The sequence below is a fragment of the Neolamprologus multifasciatus genome, chromosome 14, assembly GCF_963576455.1.
Source record: "Neolamprologus multifasciatus chromosome 14, fNeoMul1.2, whole genome shotgun sequence".
Lineage (NCBI taxonomy): Eukaryota > Metazoa > Chordata > Actinopteri > Cichliformes > Cichlidae > Neolamprologus > Neolamprologus multifasciatus.
The window spans coordinates 6,824,003-6,840,982 of NC_140452.1; the positions used below are offsets into that span (position 1 = coordinate 6,824,003).

At 36.7% G+C, this 16,980-nt stretch overlaps 1 protein-coding gene and 1 pseudogene across 1 annotated transcript; both read left to right on the forward strand.

Moving 5' to 3' along the window:
- Positions 1-326: 326 nt before the first annotated feature.
- Positions 327-8,256, forward strand: LOC146503380 (extracellular calcium-sensing receptor-like; annotated as a pseudogene).
- Positions 8,257-11,397: 3,141 nt separating this feature from the next.
- Positions 11,398-15,683, forward strand: LOC146503381 (extracellular calcium-sensing receptor-like). The gene is made up of 5 exons (XM_085184085.1): positions 11,398-11,700; positions 11,925-12,719; positions 12,871-13,098; positions 13,271-13,394; positions 14,062-15,683. Exons 1-5 carry the CDS (start codon positions 11,437-11,439, stop codon positions 14,973-14,975), a joined length of 2,325 nt encoding a protein of 774 aa, XP_085040211.1. The 5' UTR covers positions 11,398-11,436; the 3' UTR covers positions 14,976-15,683.
- The last annotated feature ends 1,297 nt before the right edge of the window (positions 15,684-16,980 follow it).

The window sequence follows — 16,980 nt, forward strand, 5'->3', positions numbered from 1 at the left end:
ATCTAAGAATGGGGATATTATATTGGGTGCTATCTTCTCTTTTCACACAAGCTGGAAAGACAGAAGAGAGTCCTACATGAACCAACCTTTGCCACTACAATGTATCAGGTAAATGACACAATACAAATTAATTTACATTTAAGGAATCTGTTGGCTATCAAAAGAGGAGTAAAATGTATTTTGATTTTCTCAGTTATTTCATTTCCTTCCATTGAATGCTTTAATTTGAAATGGTTTTTTTTATATTTTGAGATTTATCCACATTATTTGTGTCTGTTTTAAGGAACACAATGCAATGCAAATTAATCATAATTGTCTCAATTAAGTTTAAATTTCAGAGATTTGCAGTTTGCCCAGGCTATGCTTTTTGCCATTGAGGAAATTAATAACAGTACAGACCTACTGCCAGGAATCTCTCTGGGCTATAAAATCTATGATAATTGTGGATCTGTTGCCAGAAGTGTAGGAGTTACACTAGCTTTGGCTAATGGAAATGAAATTGTGTCTGTACCATCCAAGACATCATGTACCAGACCTGCACATGTGCAGGCCATTATAGGAACAACATCTTCTTCTACAACCGTAGCAGTAGCTACTGTCATTGGACCTTTTTTTATTCCAGTGGTGGGTATTATATATATATATATATATATATATATATATATATATATATATATATATATTTGCCTGGTGCATCTCATGTACAAGTACCGAGTAGAATTGTTCTTTTTGTAATTTTACATTAAATTTGAATGTTGTATTTTTAACCGTTTCATTTTTTCTCATTCTGTGTCTTTTTCATTTATAAGTTTTTATTTTTAATTCTAGATCAGTCACTTTGCCACATGTGCTTGTCTCAGTGACAAAACCAAGTACCCATCCTTCCTCAGAACAATACCCAGTGACTACTACCAGAGCAGAGCCCTGGCCCATTTGGTCAAGTATTTTGGATGGACTTGGGTTGGAGCTATCAGATCCAATAACGATTATGGAAATAATGGCATGGCCACATTCACTGAAACTGCACAGCAGCTGGGCATCTGTCTGGAGTATTCTGTATCTTTCTTTAGAACAGATCCATATGTGAAAATACAAAAGATAATTGAAATTATAAAGGCTTCAACCTCCAAGGTGATTGTTGCATTCCTTGCCCGCGCAGATTTTAATGTGCTGCTACCCGAGTTTTCATACCATAACTTGTCTGGGTACCAGTGGGTAGGCAGTGAGTCTTGGATATTTGATTCACAAACAGCAGAAATGGATATGCATCACATACTGGATGGTGCCATAGGTGTTTCCATTCCCAAAGCACATGTCACTGGCCTGAGAGAGTTCATACTGAATAAGAAGCCAATTAATCCATCTAATAATGATTTGTTTACTGAGTTCTGGGAGACAACATTTAGTTGTAAATTCAAGGAGTTGAAGTCATCAGCAGACATTCAGAGAGAGTGTACTGGACATGAAGATATGACTGGAGTTCAAAATAACTTCATTGACATGTCTCTCATGCCTCTCTTTAACAATGTCTACAAAGGAGTGTATGCAGTGGCCCATGCACTTCACAATATCCTCAGCTGTAATAAAACATGTAACAGAAATTTGCAGCTAGATCCATTTATGGTGAGCTTTTTGCTAATTTACATGACAGTGTTCACATTAAGATTTTTAATTAAAAATTGATTCTTGCATATTTTTCAGTCAGTAGGAGTGTAATATCTTTTTCATGCTATGAATTGAATTATGACATGTTTCTTAGGTTCTGCAACACATACGAAAGATCCATTTCACAACTAAGGAAGGAGATGAGGTTTACTTTAATGAGAATGGAGATCCAGCAGCAAAGTATGACATTATAAACTGGCAGCCAAGAGAAAACGGCGTTGTGGAGTTTGTCATAGTTGGTCTTTATGATATATCATTAACTACAGAGAAACAGCTAAAACTGCAAAACAAGTCTTTAATTTGGGCAAGAAACTCAAAGCAGGTAAGCTATCATACAATTCCTTTTTTTATTGTATGTATATGTACTTAAATTGTTTATTTTGGTTTTAATGCTTCAAAATTAAGAAATCGTTTGACATAGAACACCATAGACACATTTTTTTTTTCTCAGTGTCTATACACGGTTAAATGTTCTTGATCATTCAGCTGCCTGTGTCAGTTTGCAGTGAGAAATGTCCCCCAGGAACACGTAAAGTTCTCCAGAAAGGAAGGCCTGTTTGCTGCTATGACTGTATAAGATGTGCAGAGGGAGAGATAAGCAACATTACAGGTGTGGTGATATTTCATTCTAACTTTGGTGTGTTGCAAAGCAAAGTTATGTATGTAGGAACGCCATACGAGAACTATTTAATCATTTTGATGAATGTTTTTATGCAGAGATAATCTCCATCTAGATTGCCTGATTGAAATATTAAAAAATATTTAACACATTGCCACAGAATAGTATATATGTTTGCATTTGTTATTACAGCTCACTTATAAAGTGATAACCACTTAATATCGAAGTAATATCATGGTAGCATAATATAATAATAAAATGCTGAAATTAATGTAAATGGATAATAAGTCCCAAAATCTAGGGGTAATAATGTGGAACTACAGCTCAGTAAAAAAAGGGGAAATAGTAGGGCTGGGTATCGTCACTGATTTCTAGAATCGATTCAATTCCGATTCACAAGGTCCAGAATCGATTTGATTCACGATTCGATTTAATTAGATTAGATTCGATTCACTTCGATTTGAATATGGGAAATTTTGACAGTCAGAAATATTATAATTCACATCAGTACATTTACATATTTTTGTATCTATAAAAAGGAAGCTGACACACGCAAGACTTTATCAAAGGTGTGAGCGTCACAGCAGATGCCTTTGTGTCAAAGTAGCTGAAGATAAAACACATGAAGGTGATTTTTCCTGGCCTGGGATTTTATAAAAATATTCTGCAGTACATCAAAAACGAAAGAAAACCATTAATAAACATATGAACATTACCTCTGAAGTTACAGCGATTTTATTAGAGACACGGCTAAGCGTTTTGCATAATTTTAAAAAGTTTAAATTTGTTCAGCATTGAACGGCAGAAATTAGGTTTTCTTTTCGGAAGTATATAAAACGGAAAGAAAAAAAAAAGTCGGCCGATAGCGCTGTAAACAAAGGTAGACTTGTGCGTAACAAGCAAGCGAATAATGCAGAAAACCATACAGAGAGAGAGAGAGAGAGATGTGCCTCATGGTAGAAGCAAAACAGTAAAAGTCAGAGTGAATACATGACGATGTTTATGTGAAGCGTAGTTTGGATCTTCTCTTGCTGCTGGTTCGGTCAATATTGTTTGGAGAGACATCAAACTAACAGCTTTACAATCAGCGCATAAAGGGCGTGAACACAAAGCACGGACCCGCCGGCAGATCAGAATCAGCGGGCTGTCGGCTTTCAGCCCCGACTGTGAGAAAGGCGACATCTAACTGATTCTGATCCGCGGGCTGCGCTGTGTGTTTAAGTCTTTGTGCAGAATCCGTGTTCCTGCTCTCATTTACTGTTTTAGCTGTTTGGTGGTTGTTGAAATTTTGTGAGATTTCACCAGAGATTCTGGCATTTCGGGCAAAATAAATTTGTATTAAAAAATCGATTCAGGATTTTAATGAATCGATTTTACGTAATCCAAGCCAGAATCGATTTTAATCGATAAATCGATTATAAAAACCCACCCCTAGGAAATAGTAGGGTAACAAGGCAGAAACAAGAATGTAATAATATGGTACTTTCTAATTTATTAGCACTCCATTACTGTTTGAGTGTTTGTGTAATAATCAGGAAACAGAGCTGCAAAATGCAAAACTGCCTGTTTCTATCTAATAACATATTAATAATCACACTTAAAGAATAGTAATGACTACCAGGAAACACCTTTTGCGTTTTTCAATTCAATACCAAATCAAAACAATAGTAATCTCAAGCCACTTTACATTATAAGGTAGACCCTAGAACAATGCATACAGAGAAAAACCCCAACAATCACATGACACCCTATGAACAAGCACTTTGGCGACAGTGGGAAGGAAAACCACCTTTTTAACAGGAAGAAACATCTGGAAGAACCAGGCTCAGGGAGGGGCAGTTGGGGTGAGAGAAGGAAGACAGGATAAAAGACAAGCTGTGGAGAAGAGCCAGAGATTAATAACAAGTATGATTCAATGTAGAGAGGTCTATTAACACATAGGGAGTGAGAAAAGTAACTGAAGAAGAACTACTCAATGCATCATTGGAATCCCCAAGCAGCCTACACCTATTTCAGCATAGGTAAGGGAGGACTCAAGGTCACGAGATCCAGCCCTAACTATATGCAAAAAGGAAAGTTTTAAGCTTAATCTTTGTGTAGAGATAGTGTCTGTCTCCTGAATCCAAACTGGAAGCTGGTTTCGGGGGCCTGAAAACTGAATACTCTCCCTCCCATTCTATTTTTAATTACTCTAGGAAAAACAAGTAAGCCTGCAGTGTGAGAGCAAAGTGTTCTAATGGGTTGGTATGGTACTATAAGGTTATTAAGATAAGATGGGGCCTGATTATTCAAGAATTTGTATATAAGGAACAGTATTTAAATTCAATTCTTTAACAGAGAGCCAATAAAGGGAAGCCAATATAGGAGAAATATGCTCTCTCTTTCTAGTCTCTGTTAGTACTCTTGCTGCAGCATTTTGAATTAACTGAATGCTATTCAGGGAGTTTTTAGGACATTCTGATAATAATCAATTACAGTAGTCTGGCCTAGAGGTAATAAATGCATGAACTAGTTTTTTCAGTGTGACTCTGAGACAGGATATTTCTAATTATAGAGATACTGCACAAATGGAAAAAAGCAGTCCTACATATTTGTTTAATATGTGCATTGAAGGACATATCCTGGTCAAAAATGACTCCAGTTTTCCTCACAGTATTACTGGAGGCCAAGGTAAGCCCATCCGGAGTAAGAATAATAATGGTTAGATACAATATTTCTTTGATTTTCAGGGCTGAATACAATAACCTCAGTTATCCAGGCCTTTATGTCTTTAAGACATTCCTGCAGTTAAACAGAATTGGTCCTAGCATTGAACCCTGTGGAACTCCATAATTGACCTTACTGTGTGAAGAGGACTCTCCATTTACTTGAACAAATTGGAGTCTATTAGACAGATATGATACAAACCACTGCAGTGCAGTACCTGTAATATCTACAGCACACTCTGATCATTGTAATAGAATATTATGTTCAACAATGTCTAATGCTGCACTAAGGTCTAGCAGGACAAGCACAGAGATGAGTCCACTGTCAGAGGCCATAAGAAGAGAATTTGTAACCTTCACTAAAGTTGTTTCTTTACTGTGATGAGCTTTGAAACCTGACTGAAACTCTTAAAATAAGCCATTCCTCTGCAGATGATCAATTAGCTGTTTGACAACTACTCTTTCAAGAATTTTTGAAAAGAAAGGGAGGTTGGAGATTGGCCTATAATTAGCTAAGACTGCTGGGTCAAGTCATGGCTTTTTGAGCAAAGGTTTAACTACTGGCAGCTTGAAGGCCTGTGGTACATAGCAAATTATTAGAGATAGGTTGATCATATTTAAGATTGACACATTAATTAATAGCAGGACTTCTTTGTGCAGTCTTGTATGAATGCAGTCAGGAAGACATGTTGATGGTTTGGAGGAATTAATTACTGAAGTTAACTAAGAAAGATCAATTGGAGAAAAAGATTCTAAAGACTCCCTAATATGTTATTAAACAGAAAAGCAGTTTTGCGCTTTGTAGTTCTGTTTCTGCTTATTACACAGAAACTACCACCAGTAATTGAGTGGTAATGACTTACAAATGACCAAGCTGTAATAAAAAGTGCTACCATAGAAAACGATGTATTATTAGAAAGAGAGACACATGTTTGATCTTGTAACACAGAGGTTCCCAAAGTGGGGGGGGGGGGGGGGGGAACTGCTAGCATAATGGACAGGTTTTTGACAGGGCTCCCACAGAAACGCAAAGCAGAAGATGAAGCATCGCCAAATGTGCTTCCAAACCAACTTCCCAACCCAAAGACTAGGAAATATGATGAAGCATATCTTACCTTTGGCTAATAGCATATCTTACCTTTGGCTAATAGCATATCTTACCTTTGTGCGACCTACCTTCGCAATTTGTTTCCCATGCGTCGGGAGCATGCGCTGGGCTGTTCAAATCACGGACAAACAGTATCCCACAGTTGTTTATGTTTTTAAAACCATTTTGCATAGAGGCATTTTTTGAAAAATGTATTGATAGCTATGTTGAACAGTATTACACAGGAAGAAAAACAACTACACGTAAAATAATTACACCGTGACGCCTCTGCCTTTCTAAATGGAGGGACAGTAACTGTGTGTGTATATGTAAGCGTGTAAAAACTGCAGATAGTAACATTAACAGTATTTAACAGCCATTGTAGAAATTCATCTCATGTAAATAATAACGTGGCGCACAGCGTGATGTCAAAAAAGGCACATACCTTTGATGTTGCGTGACAAACTCTGTATTCCTCGTCCACACGTAAACGCAAAAACCGAGTTTTTGAAAATCTCCAACCTGACAGGAGTTTTTAAAAATCTCAGTTTGCGGTGATCCGAAAAGTTGTTTACCTGTGGACAAAAGCTCCATGCATAAATGCATAAAAAAGCTGCGTTTTCAAAAATATCCGTGTATGTGTGGACGTAGCGTAAAAGAGTTAATAGTTCATTTTATTGCTACCTGTAATTTATTGCAGTTTAATTAATTTGTTTGTTTACTAAATATTTGAGGTGTGAAATAAACTGCAATTGAGTTTGAAAACAAAAAATATGGGTGTGTGTGGTTAGAAGATGTATTTGTGCCGGGGGGTGGGGTTTAGGTGGGGGTGGGGGTGGGGGGGCAAGATTTTCTTGTAAAACAAAGGGGTGCCTAGCAAAGAAAAACTTTGGGAACCACTGTTGTAACAGGACGTATATTTGGCCTATGTAAAATTGTGTATCTTTCTGCCTTTGTGCTCGCTATTAAATATTTAGAATTATTTGCACATTGCTTCTAAAATGCAAGGGACAAGTATACCACATTCATAAACTCTGATGAATGCTCTAAAAGTTATATCTTTAAATCGTTATTTGATCACAAAACAGTGTGGCAGCCATTCAATAATAATGTTGTTTATGCACTTCTAATTCAACACCAGTAGAATATATCATAGCAGAGGCATAAACAATTGTATTCATTAAGTGTAACATCTGCTTCAATATTAATTTCCAGATTCTATCACCTGTGTGAGATGTCTACCTGAGTTTTGGTCAAATGAAAGAAGAGATGCTTGTATAAAGAAGGAAGCAGTGTTTCTGTCATATGAAGAAATTATGGGAGCACTGCTCACTGCAGTAGCTTTATTTGGGGCATGCATGACAATTAGTGTGATACAAATTTTCTTCAAGTACAGGAAAACTCCTATTGTCAGGGCAAACAACTCTGAACTGAGCTTCCTGCTGCTCTTCTCCTTAATTCTGTGCTTCCTGTGTTCTCTGACCTTCATTGGTCAGCCCTCTGATTGGTCCTGTATGCTCCGACATGTAGCGTTTGGCATCACCTTTGTCCTCTGTATCTCTTGTCTTCTGGGAAAAACAATAGTTGTTTTAATGGCTTTCAGAGCTACACGTCCAGGTAGTAATGTTAAGAAATGGTTTGGGCAGACACAACAGAGACTCTGTGTTACAGCATTCACTGTTATACAAGTTAATATTTGTATCATCTGGTTAACAACTTTTCCTCCTTTTCCGTTTAAGAATTTTAAGGAAATCAAAGACAAGATCACTCTGGAGTGTGCTCTAGGCTCAGCTGTAGGCTTTTGGGCTGTGCTTGGTTATATAGGACTTCTGGCTATTTTATGTTTTATTTTTGCATTTTTAGCTCGAAAACTACCTGATAATTTCAATGAGGCCAAGTTTATCACTTTCAGCATGCTGATATTCTGTGCAGTGTGGATTACATTTATCCCAGCATATGTCAGCTCTCCTGGGAAGTTCAGTGTTGCTGTAGAAATATTTGCTATACTTGCTTCCAGTTTTGGACTGTTAATTTGCATCTTCATACCCAAATGTTATATAATCTTACTGAAACCAGAAAAGAATACAAAAAAACATATTATGGGGAAGAAGGCACCATAGTCACTTTCAAAACTGAATGCAGTAAAATGGAATTTTAATGTTATTATTATTTTTACATAATTGGGTCATCATCTTGTCAGAATATAAATAAGCTGCCAGCAGGATATACTCCAATTGATACTGGCTTTATAGAAACTGCTTCTTCTTTCTAATGCATTTTCATTACTTACTTTGTAATTTACTCAAACAAAAAAAAAAACATACATAAGTGGCTGATAGCTAAAGGTTACTGAGTCATTCACACATTCATCATGACATGCTTTTATTTTGTTCTGTCAAACTCTGGAAGTTTGTTATTTGAATGACATGCCACTGCAGATAAAATTAGTAAGAGTATGTATTATTCTGTAACTTGTTCATTCTCCATTTCAAGAGGCCTCCATGTATAACCACTGTTGAATTTTAGTGTGCAGCACAGTCTAACTTGATTACAGTAGTTGCTTTGCTTTGTCCATGTATGCGTTTTATGCATGATTCTCAAAGAGCAGCTACTCATAGATACATGGCTAATGAAATCAGAAAAGTTTAACTTTTTTCTCTTAATTTAATGATAATAGCAATAACAGTTAAGCTCTTCCTTGATATAAGATCAGAACAAAATACAGTCCCAAACGCATAGAAATAGCTGCGTTTTCAAAAATACCCATGTAGGTGTGGACGCACAGTAAAAGAGTTAGTAGTTTATTTTATTACTACCTGTAATTTATTGCAGATTACTTGTACAGTGGGACCCCGACTTACGAATACCCCATTTAACGAAAAATTCAAGTTACGAAGGCACTTAACGGCAATATTTCTGCCCGTGTTACGGCAAAATGCCGACATAACGAAATCCACTGGCTCTGATTGGCTGAGCCCAGAATGCCCAGAATGCCTTCCGAATCATGTGACAACCCCTAGGCTTTCGTACTTGCGCTTTGCTGTTCCACTTGAATGACGTATTGTTGTTGCAGTTAGCAATTAGCCTATAGCCTATCGTTCACTCAAAAGGCGCGATGGGTACTTCGACTTATGAAAATTTTTGACTTATGAAAGACCCTCAGGAACGAATTAATTTCGTAAGTCAGGGTTCCACTGTATAATATATGGTACTCTATACGATGAGATTTTAGAGTAAATACAAAAACAGTAAATATAGAAAAAAGTCTGTTGGTGTAAAATGTCTAAAATACCTCTAAACTGCTAATCATTTACTGTTGCCTTTCTGCTGGCAACGGAATCTGTCTCCCAAGTAGATTGGGAGTCTGAGTCTAGCTAATTAAGGTGGACATTAAACTCTAAAAAGCTGTCATACTGCCCCTAGTAGCAGCAATAGATTTAATTTTAAGAACAAAAACACGAGGATATGCAGTTCATTTTCAACTTCTGTCTATTAAGCAACAGGTTATTTTAATTATTTATTTATTGTTGGCTAACTGAACTCAAATGGAATCCACTTGTTAGCCGTAATGCATAGTTTTGAAGAGTCAATTATAAATGAAGACTTTGTGGAGGAGAGCCTGTATGCGTGGGTGCACCGGTGGTTCACCGGACCAACAGGCTAAAGTCAGATTAGATTTTTCCTTACTAGATCAGTATACAGACCAAGCTGGCAGAGCAGATGTCTGTAAGATGCGACCAACAATATTTTATGCAAATAAAATGCTGCTCATCAAAAAACAGGATAACTGGTCATTTTACAGAGTAAGCAGAAAGTATCGAGTAGTGTAACAAATGGCTTTATCATAGGAGTAGGTAACATACTGTGCTACTCAAAAGTAACACGTAATGTATAATACATTACTGTTCTTGAGTAATGACTGCAACACTGATTGCAAACTGGTTGTAAATTGATTTGATGTGCTTGGGTACTCATCGCACATCTGCACTGCCAGCTGATTGTGCTGCTTGGTCTTTCCACGTGGCCTGACGAGGAAAAATCAAACACAGAGGGGACAGTGTCAACTTCAGCTTGTGGGTCTGGTGAACCACCGATGCAACTGACTTAAACACACACTTATCCACCGAACTGTCATTTGCAAAGTGATCTACAATCCCAAGCATTATGGCCCACAGGTGGATTACCTTATTTCAGTGGGAATCTATTTAACAATTAAAAACCAACCAACCTAGTGACATCAGGTTCTGTACGGGCACAAGATGGCGCTACACCTGTTGTAAAAACTTAAAACACTTATTTCCTAAACTACACTTCAAATGTCAAATCCTCCCTGCTGTAAATTTCCCTTAGCATTTCATGTCAACTTTAATTTAGTATCAGACTGTTGACAGATCTTAATGTCACATCTATGCATCACAGATGTGAAAGTGGAAGTTAAAGGATTACTGTAACTTGTTGTATAAAGTAATGTATAAAAAAGTAAAGTTTCCAGTGCATCCACTTCTTTCCTTATTAAGCAGGTGCTTTCTAAGAAAGTAATTTTATGACCTTAGTTACCACTTTGGAAAAGGATGCTGCATGTTTAACATTTGAATAAATTTCAATGCATATTTATTTCTAATAAATTGTTTTTTGCACTGTTACTTCTTATTTAAGCCCTGTGTGATGTGTATGTCCTTGTTTTACATACGTAAACTTACATTTAAATGCAAATTTGGGCATGATTCTCCTTTTGCCAGACCTGTACATCTACTGTGAATATACTGCCACTCTTCAATTATTTCTTATGCTGCACCAAAAGGTATAAATACCAGAATAAGTATTTCATCTTCATTATAGTACTTTTAATGCTACTAAGTGGTTTAGCTCAAGAAATGACACCAACACAGAGATGGCCAGAGCAGGGATGGGCATTTCTACAACTGTTGTTGGTGGCATCTGTTTGTCATGCTGAGGAGCCAGTGTGCAGACAGAGAGGAGATCCTGAGAACCCACTGCTATCTAAGAATGGGCATATTATACTGGGGGGAATGTTCTCTTTTCACACAAGCTGGAAAGACAGAAAGGATTCCTACATGAACCAACCTCTGCCACTACAATGTACCAGGTAAATGACACATTGCAAATCAATTTACATTTAAAGAATCTTTTGGGAATCATTACAGACAAAAAAGTATTTTCATTTGTTTTAGTTATTTAAATTCCTTTCATTAAATGTTTTAATTAGAAATGTTTTTGTTTTGTATTTTGAGATTCATCCAGATTATTTGTGTCTGTTTTAGGGAACATGATGCAATTCAAATTATTAATAATTGTCTCAATTAAGTTTAAATTTCAGAGATTTGCAGTTTGCCCAGGCTATGGTTTTTGCCATCGAGGAGATTAATAACAGTACAGACCTACTGCCTGGAATCTCTCTGGGCTATAAAATGTATGATACTTGTGGATCTGTTGCCAGAAGTGTAGGAGTTACACTAGCTTTGGCTAATGGTAATGAAATTGTGTCTGTACCATCCAAGACCTCATGTACAAAACCTGCATATGTGCAAGCCATAATAGGAGAGACCTCTTCTTCTCCAACCATAGCAGTAGCTACTGTTATTGGACCTTTTTTTGTACCAGTGGTTGGTATTTTATATATAGAACCTATTTTATCATCTTTGAATACTTAAAAAAAAAATTTTAAGTACATTTTATGTACTCAGTATAAGTATTGAGTAGAACTGTTTTTTAAAAAAAATATTTTTACTATATTTTTTCCATTAAATTTAAATGTTTTATTTTTAACACTTTCATCTTTTTTCATTCTGTGTCTTTTTCATTTATAAGTTTTTATTTTTAATTCCAGATCAGCCACTTTGCCACATGTGCTTGTCTCAGTGACAAAACCAAGTACCCATCCTTCCTCAGAACAATACCCAGTGACTACTACCAGAGCAGAGCCCTGACACATTTGGTCAAGTACTTTAGATGGACTTGGGTTGGAGCTATCAGATCCAATAATGATTATGGAAATAATGGCATGGCCACATTCACAGAAACTGCACAGCAGCTGGGCATCTGTCTGGAGTATTCTGTATCTTTCTTTAGAACAGATCCATATTCCAAAATACAAAGGATAATTGAAATTATAAAGGCTTCAACCTCCAAGGTGATTGTTGCATTCCTTTCCCGTGCAGATTTGAATGTCCTGCTACCTGAGTTTTCATACCATAACTTGTCTGGGTATCAGTGGGTAGGCAGTGAGTCTTGGATATTTGATTCACAAACTGCAGAAATGGACATACATCACATACTGGATGGTTCCATTGGTCTTTCCATTCCTAAAGCACATATCACTGGCCTGAGAGAGTTCATACTGGATGAGAAGCCATTGAAATCATCAAATAATGAACTGTTCACTGAGGTCTGGGAGACACTATTTAGTTGTAAGTTCAAGGAGTTGAAGTCATCAGCAGACATTCAGAGAGAGTGTACTGGACAAGAAGATGTGACTGGAGTTCAAAATAGCTTCATTGACATGTCTCTCATGCCTATCTTTAACAATGTCTACAAAGGGGTGTATGCAGTGGCCCATGCACTTCACAACATCCTCAGTTGTAATAAAACATGTAACAAAACTGTGCAGCTAGATCCATCCATGGTAAGCTTTTTAGTAGCTTAAAATACAGTTTTCACATGAAGTTATTAAGAAAAATGTTATCTAAAAAAATGGATTCTTATATATATATTTTAACCAGTCATTATGTACAATCTTTGTCATGCAATGAATTGAGTTATGACATACTTCTTAGGTTCTGCAACACATACAGAAGATCCATTTCACAACTAAGGAAGGAGATGAGGTTTACTTTAATGAGAATGGAGATCCGGCAGCAAAGTATGACATTATAAACTGGCAGCCAAGAGAAAATGGTACAGTGGAGTTTGTCACAGTTGGCCTTTATGATACGTCATTAACTACAAAGAAACAGCTAAATCTGCAAAACAAGTCTTTAATTTGGGCAAGAAACTCAAAGCAGGTAAGCTATCGTACAATTCCTTTTTATGTTCTTGTTTCTTTGTTCAAAATATGTAATTAATTATGTTTCACAATATTTTGATGCTTCAAAATACATTGTTCTACAGAGAACATCATATGGACATTTTTCTTTGTCAAAGTCCATATACGGTTAAATATTTTTGATCATGCAGGTGCCTGTGTCAGTTTGCAGTGAGAAATGTCGCCCAGGAACACGCAAGGTTCTCCAGAAAGGAAGGCCTGTTTGCTGCTATGACTGTATAGCATGTGCAGAGGGAGAGATCAGCAACAATACAGGTGCAATGATATTTCATTTTAACTTTGGTGCGTTGCAAAGCAAAGTTAAGTACGTAGGAAGGCCATACAGTAACCATATAATAAGTTTGATGTCTGTTTTTGTGGAGACATAATATCATTTAGATTTCCTTGTTGAACTATGTGAAAATAATTAACTGCTTATCACAGAATCGTGAGTAAGGAGATAAAATTAATTTGGACATTATTTTTGATAATTGATAGCATTGGATTTCTGCAAAAAAAAAAAAAAATTAAAATTTATATAAAGTTTACATATGTCTGCATATGTAAATATAGACAAATAGAGAGAGAGTTTTTATGTTATAACAGGACTTACATGTGGTCTTCGTAAAATTGTGTATGCACTCTGGAAAATATTTAGAATTGCATGTTCATTCATTTAAAGTGCAAAGGAAACGTATGCAACAATCAAAAACAGCAGGTGAATGCACTAGATAGCTACACTGTGCAAACTCACTTAACCACAAAACTGTGAAGCACTGTTTTTTTGTCTGTTTGTTGTTGGTTTTTTTTGGGGGGGGGGTTGATAAACATGATAAACATGTTGTTTTTCATCTTGTAACTGTAAATCATCAGTAGAATATTACATGGATGTTTTTGATTCAAATACAGGCATATGACATTTTTACTAAATATTAATTTCCAGATTCTGTCACCTGTGTGAGATGTCTACCTGAGTTTTGGTCAAATAAAAGAAGAGATGCTTGTATAAAGAAGGAAGCAGTGTTTCTGTCATATGAAGAAATTATGGGAGCACTGCTCACTGCAGCATCTTTATTTGGGGCATGCATGGCGATTGGTGTGATACTTATTTTCTTCAAGTACAGGAAAACTCCTATTGTCAGGGCAAACAACTCTGAACTGAGCTTCCTGCTGCTCTTCTCCTTAATTCTGTGCTTCCTGTGTTCTCTGACCTTCATTGGTCAGCCCTCTGATTGGTCCTGCATGTTCCGACATGTAGCGTTTGGCATCACCTTTGTCCTCTGTATCTCTTGTCTTCTGGGAAAAACAATGGTTGTTTTAATGGCCTTCAGAGCTACACGTCCAGGTAGTAATGTTAAAAAATGGTTTGGACAGACACAGCAGAGACTCTGTGTTACAGCATTTACTCTTATACAAGTTATCATTTGTATCATCTGGTTAACAACTTCTCCTCCTTTTCCATTTAAGAATTTTAAGGAAATTAAAGACAAGATCACTCTGGAGTGTGCCCTAGGCTCAGCTGTAGGCTTTTGGGCTGTGCTTGGTTATATAGGACTTCTGGCTATTTTATGTTTTATTTTTGCATTTTTAGCTCGAAAACTACCCGATAATTTCAATGAGGCCAAGTTTATCACGTTCAGCATGCTGATATTCTGTGCAGTGTGGATTACATTTATCCCAGCATATATCAGCTCTCCTGGAAAGTTCAGTGTTGCTGTAGAAATATTTGCTATACTTGCTTCCAGTTTTGGACTGCTGATTTGCATCTTCATACCTAAATGTTATATCATCTTACTGAAACCAGAGAATAATACAAAAAGGAATATGATGGGGAAGAAGGCACCAAATTCACTTTGAATATTGAATGCAGTAAAATGTGATTTACCAAGTGACTGAAGGCTAAAAGTTACTGATGTATATATATTTATTATGGTTTTTCTTTCTTTATTTTGTTTGGATTTAGTCTGGATTTTTTAATTTAAATTTGAATGACATGGGACTGCAGATAAATTCAGAAAGCATATGTCATCCGCTCAATTTTCCCTTCTTTTTTAAGATCCTGCCATGTAGAGCCATAGTTGAATTCTAGTATTAATTGCATGTATCTTGATTAGTATGTTTTCTGCATGATTCATAGAGAGCAGCTACATTCATGAGATACGTGGCAAATGAAATAAGGAAAGTTAACCCTTTCTTCCTTTTATTATATATGGGAAAAAACAATAAAAGCCAAGCTTTTTCTTGGTATTGGATCAGAAAACAAATGCTATATGGTACCTTACATGATGATAACTAGCTGTTCTCATCACATTACTTAACCACTTTAAACACAAATTACTGTAAACAAAAAAATAAATACAATTTATTGATTTACTGTTAACTTCTTTGTTTTTCTATGTTAATGCCTCATTTAGACACATCATTGCTGCTCTTGCTGAACAAGAAAAATTGTAATTTTATGCAAGCCAGAATTTTATTTCACTCTCACATACTTTCTTCTGTTAGATACACATATTTTTACTCTTCTTACTCTTACATAATTTTATGTTAATTTTTATATTTGCACATTTTCATTCTCATATGTATACATTTTAACATGGATGTACAGGGTGGGCCATTTATATGGATACACCGTAATAAAATGGGAATGGTTGGTGATAGTCCTGTTTGTGGCACATTAGTATATGTGAGGGGGCAAACTCCTCAAGATGGGTGGTGACCATGGTGGCCATTTAGAAGTCGGCCATCTTGGATACAACTTGTTTTTCAATAGGAAGACGGCCATGTGACACATCAAACTTATTGGTAATGTCACAAGAAAAACAATGGTGTGCTTGGTTTCAATGTAACTTTATTCTTTCATGAGTTATTTACAAGTTTCTGACCACTTATAAAATGTGTTCAATGTGCTGTCCATTGTGTTGGTTTGTCAATGCAACCCTCTTCTCCCACTCCAGGGCTCGCAAAATCGCTAGCCCGACGTCCCGGGGCTAGCGATTTTTCCAGTCGGGCTACCAAAATCTATCTCTGCCCTGCCCGTCGGGCTATCGTAGGAAGGAAAAATATATGGCAATGCTTTTGCATTCTTTCGGAAATGTAGCTGGATAATTATGTCATTGGCATCGGTGAGCCACTGTCAATATGTGACATATTGAAATTGCGTTTGAATTTGCGCTTGTTTTTTGCTTTCACTTTGCTTTTCAGAGAGCGACAGTACTGATTGGTGAGTGACGATAATTTGCGCTTCAATTCCTCTGACATCGTCTTATCAATCGTTAGCTTACTATGCAAACATGACAAGTGAAATCTCCCGCAGCAAGCTTAAACATGTGAGAGGTTGATCGCGCAGAGAATCGCTGAGCGTTATGTAAGTGCGTGTGTAAAAGCAGCAGGATATATATTTTAGTTCTGCTGAGCCAAATAAGACCAGTCAGGGTGAAAAAGTGACAGCCAAAGAAAAGCTTACCACAAAATGGAAAAGTTATGACAAATCAGACTATAAGGCAAAAAGAAAGTGCAGCTTTATGGTTTCATGGACAAAAGAATTTCTGTGGCTGCAATATGACAAGCTAAATAATAACCAGGGCTGCACATAAGTGGTCCGCAGGTGCGCATTCGCTGTCAAAAATAAAAATCACGCACAAGACAAGAAGTTGCAACGCGTGTTTGTGTACATACGATTTTCAGGAGAGGACAGACATTTGTTTAGAACTCTTAAAGATGTCGAAGAAGCAAGCTCCTTTAAGCAATTACTTTGGTTTTCCAAAGAAATGTCAGAAGGAGTCCGAACCACAAAAGAAGCGCATATTCTCGGAAAAGTGGTTGCAGGAGGTGAGCTGTCTTCAAACAAATGATGAACGCA